Source organism: Empidonax traillii, unplaced genomic scaffold (genome assembly GCF_003031625.1).
Source record: "Empidonax traillii isolate 1590-97213 ecotype Southwest subspecies unplaced genomic scaffold, ASM303162v1 scaffold201:size1909950, whole genome shotgun sequence".
Classification (NCBI taxonomy): domain Eukaryota; kingdom Metazoa; phylum Chordata; class Aves; order Passeriformes; family Tyrannidae; genus Empidonax; species Empidonax traillii.
In genome coordinates, this window is record NW_020955394.1 from 652301 (window position 1) to 659282 (window position 6982).

General features: G+C 48.3%; 1 protein-coding gene across 1 annotated transcript; it reads left to right on the forward strand.

Annotated features, from left to right (window-relative positions):
- Window positions 1-992: 992 nt before the first annotated feature.
- Window positions 993-3381, forward strand: TLNRD1 (talin rod domain containing 1). The gene has a single exon (XM_027887048.1). It carries the CDS (start codon window positions 1540-1542, stop codon window positions 2605-2607), a length of 1068 nt encoding a protein of 355 aa, XP_027742849.1. The 5' UTR covers window positions 993-1539; the 3' UTR covers window positions 2608-3381.
- Window positions 3382-6982: the final 3601 nt, after the last annotated feature.

Below are 6982 nucleotides of genomic sequence, written 5' to 3' on the forward strand. Positions count from 1 at the left end.
TTTGCCTCTCACCTTCCTCCCACCGACCTCTCCCTCCAGCACCCCCGGCTTGTTTATTTGCTCAGCGAGCCCCTGCGAACCCCCTCCCGGCGGGGCCGGGGCAGCGCCCGCGGCGGGCGGGCGGGCGGTGCCGGCGCTGCTGCCCCCTCCGCCTGGGAGGAGCGAGCGGCGGCGGGCGCGGAGCGGCGGCGGGGGGAGGGCAGGATTTAAACGAAGGGCGGTGACACCGCACAAAAGATTTCGATAGGCTCAAGTGAGGTTACAGCAAAGGCAGCGGGGCGGGGGAGCTCCCCCAGAGCCGTGCAGCGTCTGGCTGGCAGCGCCGTCGCAGCCGCCGCTTCCCAGTAGTTTGTCTGAAAGCCTGAGAAAGGGAATTTAAACGAAGATCTCCTCCCCTTCTTCTTGTTATCTTTTTTGTTTTTTTTTTTTTAATTTTTTTTTTCCCTGGGAGTTGGCGGCTCAGCCAGGGAAGATGGCAGGAGGAGCGCCAGGCCGGGCGGGTCGCAGCATCCGCGGCTGCAGCCCGCGGCCACCACCCTTGTTTGCGGGAAGAGCCTAAGTTGGTGCGGCGGCGGCCACGGCGGGAACCGGCGAGGAGGGCCCGGGGACGCAGGGGATGGACCGCGGCGGCGGGGACCGAGCGCGCAGCGGCCGCGTGAATGATCGCGGCAGGAAGGAGTGAGGCAGCGGCAAAGGAAGGGGAACGGATCCGCCCGCCCGCCCCAGCACCCGGATCCGGTGGAGCTTTTTTTTTTTTTTTTTTTTTAAAAAAAACCTCTTCTCTTCTTTTTTTTTTTTTTTTTTTTTTTTTCTTCCCCTCTTCCACCCCTCGCTGTCCTCCGTGTCCCAGCTCCCCGCCGTGCCCCTCTCCCCTCCCGGCCCGGCTCCCCGCGGGTGCGCGGCGGGGCCGTGCGGGGCGGGCGGGCCACACCCTCCGCGGCGCTTCCTGCGAGCCGGGGCCGCGGCGGGCGCCGGGGGCGGCACATGGTGCGCAGCCGCCGCCCCTCCGGCCCCTGCGAGCTGCGCCCGGCGGGCGCTCCCCGACCGGAGGCGCCGGGGCCGCGGTAGCAACTTGGAGGGCTGCGCCCCTGCCCCAACTCTGCGCGGCGGCAGCGGCGGCGGCGCGTCCCCGAGGGATTCCGGCTGCCGAAGGGAACTTCGCGCAGGATCCCCGCAGCCGGCGAGCACGGACGAGGCGGTGGGAAGGGAAGGCGAGCCAGCGTGCGAAAAGGAAAGGGAGAAATAGATATTTGTAACTAAAGGATGCCGGACCGGGGCCCCGGGGCTCCCGGCGAGCGCCGCCCCGCCTCGGGAGCGCCGTAGGAGCGGAGGCTGGAGCGGGGCGGGCGCCCCGGCCGAGCTCGCTCCCCGCAGCAGCGGCAGCCCCGGCGCCCAGAGCCTTTTCTTGCCTCCCGGCGATTAATGGAATGATGTTGCGGAAAAGGCAGAGCGATCCTGCCGGGCTCAGTCGGGACTGCGCGGGCGGCGGAGGCGGCAGCAGCGGGGTAGCGAGCGGCATGCGAGTGCCCCCCCGGCGCTATGGCTAGCGGTGGCTCCGGCAAGTCCAGCAGCGAGGTCTCCGGCGGCGGCATCCCCAGCAGCAGCTCCCTGCAGAGGAAGAAGCTCATCTCTATCTGCGACCACTGCAAGATCAAGATGCAACTGGTGGCCGATCTGCTTCTGCTGTCGAGCGAGACCAGACCGGTGAACACCGAGAGTCTGTCTGTCTTCGGTGAGTCCTTTGAGAAGTGCAGGGACACGATCATTGCCAGGACCAAAGGACTCTCCATCTTGACCCATGACGTCCAGAGCCAGCTCAACATGGGACGCTTCGGGGAGGTGGGGGAAAGCCTGATGGAGATGGGGGAGCTTGTGGTCTCCCTGACCGAATGCTCTGCCCACGCTGCCTACCTGGCCGCAGTGGAGACTCCGGGGGCCCAGCCTGCTATGCCTGGCTTGGTGGATCGCTACAAGGTGACCCGATGTAGGCATGAGGTGGAGCACGGCTGCGGGGTCTTGAAGACCACCCCTTTGGCAGATATGAGCCCTCAGCTCCTGCTGGAGGTTTCTCAGAACATGTCCAAGAACTTGAAATTCCTGACAGATGCCTGCGTGCTGGCCAGTGAGAAATCCAAGGATAAATTTGCAAAGGAGCAGTTCAAACTCAGTGTCAAATGTATGAGCACGAGCGCCTCTGCCCTCTTGGCGTGTGTCAAGGAGGTCAAGACCTCACCCAGCGAGCTGACCAGGAACCGGTGCGTCTTGTTCAGTGGACCTTTGGTGCAGTCTGTCTATGCTCTGGTGGGCTTTGCCACTGAGCCCCAGTTTTTGGGTAAAGCTGCCACCATTAATCCGGAGGGCAAAGCTGTGCAAACTGCCATCCTAGGAGGAGCCATGAGTGTGGTATCTGCTTGTGTGCTCCTGACCCAATGCCTCAGGGATATAGCCCAACACCCCGAAAGTAGCACCAAAATGAGCGATTACAGGGAAAGGTTGAGGAACTCAGCTTGCGCCGTCTCGGATGGTTGCAACCTGCTATCTCAGGCACTAAGAGAAAGATCTTCACCCAGGACTTTACCGCCAGTGAACTCCAATTCTGTGAATTAACCCCCACATCTTCTGTTTAGATCCCAGTCATTGCTAAAGGAAAATAATATCCCACCTCCTCACCCTTTTTTTGTATACCAAAGAATTTGCTTGGATGAGCCCAATCCTTTGATTCTGTGTGGTGAAGAAGCAGAACATATTCAAACTATATATACTAATAAAGGTAGCCAGTTTTGGCTTCTTTTTGTTTTACTTTAAAGTTAAGCAAGTATCTGCAGATAAATTTTTCCTTATTCAACAAGGTCTTCACACAAATGGTAATAACTGTTTCAAAGTTTTTATATTTGGGGAGGTGGGGGTATCTTAAAAAAAAAGGAGAAAAAAAAAGAGCTTTAATCGCGCTGGGTGCGGTTTTTAAAGTTTGTCTTGTCTTGTCTTCCGAATTTCCCTTCTAAATTTTGCTGTTCGGTTGTGCAGGAAAAAGGTTACCTCAGTTCTCACTCATTTAAAAAAATGAAAAAACCCAACAACACATAGATGATGGATGTAGCTACTATTTTGTTTGGTTTTGTTTTGTATGACTTTTTTTATTTTGCATCAAGTGTTAGGTTAAAAGTGCATTTGGTGTGTAGGAGTGGAAGGACTGGAGGTTGTGATTATGTTTTCCATGTGTCGATTTCCAAACTGGGGGAAAAGCTACTGTGAGTGTTTAAACAAACAAACAAAATTACACTATAACAAAAGTGATTTTTAATTTTTTTTTTCCAATGTCAGTTTTTATCTTGCATGTACTGGAGTATTTATTTCATCTATTAAAATGTTATGTTTCTCAGATGCCTTTCTGTGAATCTCTTAATACTTGAATAATTGAACAACCAGGCCTGTTTGCATTGTATGTCATTTCCCCCAGGGAATGGGTGGTACAAACGTAACTGGAGTTCTAGACAGCAGCATACAGGCTTCAATTCAGTTCTTTTATTTTCATAAATACTGTCCCTCCCGCAGGACTACCCCTCCTCCTCAGGAGCCTCTGACAGAGCTAGTCCAGTTGTATCTGTGGACCGCTGGGCAGTGCTGCTTGGCATTGGGATTGCTCTGCCCTGGGATTGCTCTGCGGAGCACTGGCGGTGTCTGCAGCAGGGCACAGCCTGGCTTTGTTTGTCTTTATCAGCAGTCGGTGTTATCTTTCGAGTTTTGTGTTTTAACTCTTGCTGATGTTGTGGGCCATCTGTGTGTTAAATTTGTGATGTTGCATATTACTTCTTGAAAGACTTCACCCTGCTGGATGGCCCTGTGTGTTCTATATGTCTGCTTGGGATCGTGAAGGTTTGCCAGAGTGGGCACTTTATTTTTCAGAAGTTTGTGTTGGAACTCCTCAGTAGGGATTTCTGTCAAAGCAATTTGAGGTTGATGTTATAGATTACAGGAAAAGATAGCCAGCTTTTGAGGCCCAGTCCACCTCCACTTGAATTCCTTGGGAACTGAGGGTTGACCTTAGTAAGGTGAGTCCACCTTAGTGGACTACAGCATACTTCTGTGGTTCCAATAGTTGCGATGAAGAATTTTTTCAGCCTGCTCTTTGTGGACCCGTGGGTTCTGTTGCTTTCTATATGTTGTGTTAAAGGTAAATAGAAGAGCAGGTCTTCTGCAAGGAGGTTTTGTTTGACTGCCCTGCTCCATTGCATAATTGTGGTTTTTTTTAATAGATCTGCAAATTGAGCAATGTTGAAAGCTATTGGAGAACACACCTTAAAATGTTGCTACTATGGCTTAAAACTTACCAAGTACCGTCCTATTTCTTCCTTTGAAGAAGGTAACCTTTGGGTTTTGGGTATGGAACAGCCCTGGAGTAGTGAAAGGTCTTCCATTTATAGAATTATTGTTTCTCTTGCACATGATGCTTTACTTATGGAGAGTGAAACTTTACTGGGTAGTGAACAAATAAATATGTTGGAGGAGATACAAGATAAGCTATATCTATATCTCCAAAGTTAGGAAAAAATAATTCCTTAAGTACAGCAGACCTTAATATTAGGTTTTCCTTATATTTAAATGGAACTCTTCTGACTTCAGTGAATTGTATGAACAAGACTTTTCTTTGTCATAATCAGTCCAGGCTACATTTCTGCAGGGTGTGATTTTGTCACCGTGCTGTCTCTGATGCCCTGTGAGCCCAGCAGTCTGTGCTGCAGAGGCATGGATGTCCACATCTGTGTGGTGTAGTATACAAGTATAAAAGTACTCTTACTGTTTTTTTCATAAATAAATTCACTCACACGATGTTGTAACTTTGACTCAGATGCCTCCGCAGGTATTTCCTCAGAGGCTCTCACGTGTGCACATGCAAAACATTTTCCCATCCATATGGCAGGAACAGCTGTAGGACTCTGGAGGGATTCGTAGGAGGTCAAGGCCACGTGCAGGGAGGTCCTGTGTCTCTGTGTCGTTTGGGGTTGTCTGTGCCTTGTATCTCCTTGCCTCGTAGCGTGTCTCCGTGGAAGCCGAGACACCCTCCCAACTGGCCCTTCCTCCTTTTCCGCAGTCGCTCTGAGGGGAAGGAGGAAAAAGGGACCGTAGCACACGTAATGCTTTCAGGATGTACTATCTTCTGCGGCTGCACACAGGAGGTGAGGAACCAGCTCCACCCTTCCTTTGCATAGATCCTGGATGGTTCAGAGCTTCGTGTGGGACGTGCAGGGATGGTGCTGAGGAGCTGCAGGGCAGTGCTGTGCAGAGAGGGCACATGGCATCCTTTAGCTCCAGGTCTCTTAAGTTACTGTGACCTATATTGGTGAGGCCTCCTCCTTGCAGATATAAAAACCAGAGGATTCTGAAGGGCAGCTCTGCAGCGTGTCTGACAGAAAAAAGTGGCGTCCCACTGGCTCTTTTGATGTTTCTACTTAATAATTTTTGGTGCTGCTGAACTAATTAGGGTTTTTTTGATTCATTTATACATTATTGAGGTTATATGGATCACAGTACAGCCTCCTTATTACCTCTGCATATGAAAGGCAATATATTATTAATGATGATAGTGCCGATCTTTGTTGTGGTAAGATCTTGTTTTAAGTGGTTTAGTGCAATTTTTGTTTTAACAAGGATATTGCATATTCTTTCCCCCTTTCTTATATTTTGAAGTCAGGTATATGCATATATATATAAATAAGTACGTATCTTCTGTTTCCTTTAACGGTGAAGGAAAACAAAACTCCCTTTGCTTTTGAGCTGTGTGAGTTTTGGAAGGATTTAGTTTTATAAAATAAAATGTGAAATGTAGCCAGACCATGATTTTGGTTAACAGGTTACTTACATACAAACAGTAAATTCACCAAAGTAACTTATTGTGACATTTTAAAACAATAGTAATTTTAACAGTTCAAAATGTTCATTCATTTTTTTCAAGAGTAGAACTCACACAAAGGGAGCCATGAGCTGCTCCCTGGCCTCAGCTCGAGAGAGTATCTGTCAGAATCTGTGCTAGTCATGTAATTAGCACAACAAATGTCAAAAAAAAAAAGGCTTTTGATACAAATAAGCACAACTTTTTATGCACTCTGAGTAAATGATTAACAGGAAAATGTCTATGTATACATATGCATATTGTAGCATTTTCTGAGCTGAAAGAGTGGGATTCCACTACTAAGTCTGAACATACATCTGTTTTAAATGCCGTAGTGCCACATTTATAAAGAATGTATATTGTGATAATTTAGTTGGAATTTATTCCTATAGAATATTAATTCTGATACAAGGCATTTTTTCAGTTGGTATATTCATGTTTGTCTACTTTGTACTTTCTGGGACAAAAAATAAATACAAAATGGGCAAGTTTTCAGGGTGCACTTGCAGGCCCCATCGAGGTCACTGATTATCACTTGGCATCGAATTTCAGGACCTTGTTGCCCAAATACTTACATACCATTTAGGTCAGCAGGTAGTGTCACTATTTCACCATGGGCTTAGACAAGCAAGAGACTTGTTTTCTGATCTGGAATCTCGATGATTTTGACAAAAGGAAAGATTTTGTGGTGCTTATATCACATATATAATAGATTAGTAGTGCATTTAATAAAAGGGTTAACTTATTTCTAAAGACATTATGCAATGCACATTTCTAGCCAAAAACAACACTATCCCCACCAAAAGAGAATTAAGCTTACCTCTTAAATGTAATAACTTTTTAACAGGGAAGAAGTTGTCGCCTTTGTATTGTCTGTGGATTTGATACTATCTTTTGGTTACTGCTTCTGCATAGGGAAGTTCATTGTTGATGTAATACAGCAGATGAATCTCTGAGTTTGAGGTCACAGCAATGTGTTTTCTGATTCTAAAAAAAGTAAGACAACCAGTAAACTAGCAGCAAAATGCTATTGAAAAGCAAGTGCACTGTTTAAGGGAACTTGCAAATGTAAAGCCATGTTATTTTTCAAAACTA

Bases quoted from the DNA above. Each gene is read 5' to 3' on its own strand.
- TLNRD1 (XM_027887048.1), top strand. From the start codon at position 1,540: ATGGCTAGCGGTGGCTCCGGCAAGTCCAGCAGCGAGGTCTCCGGCGGC.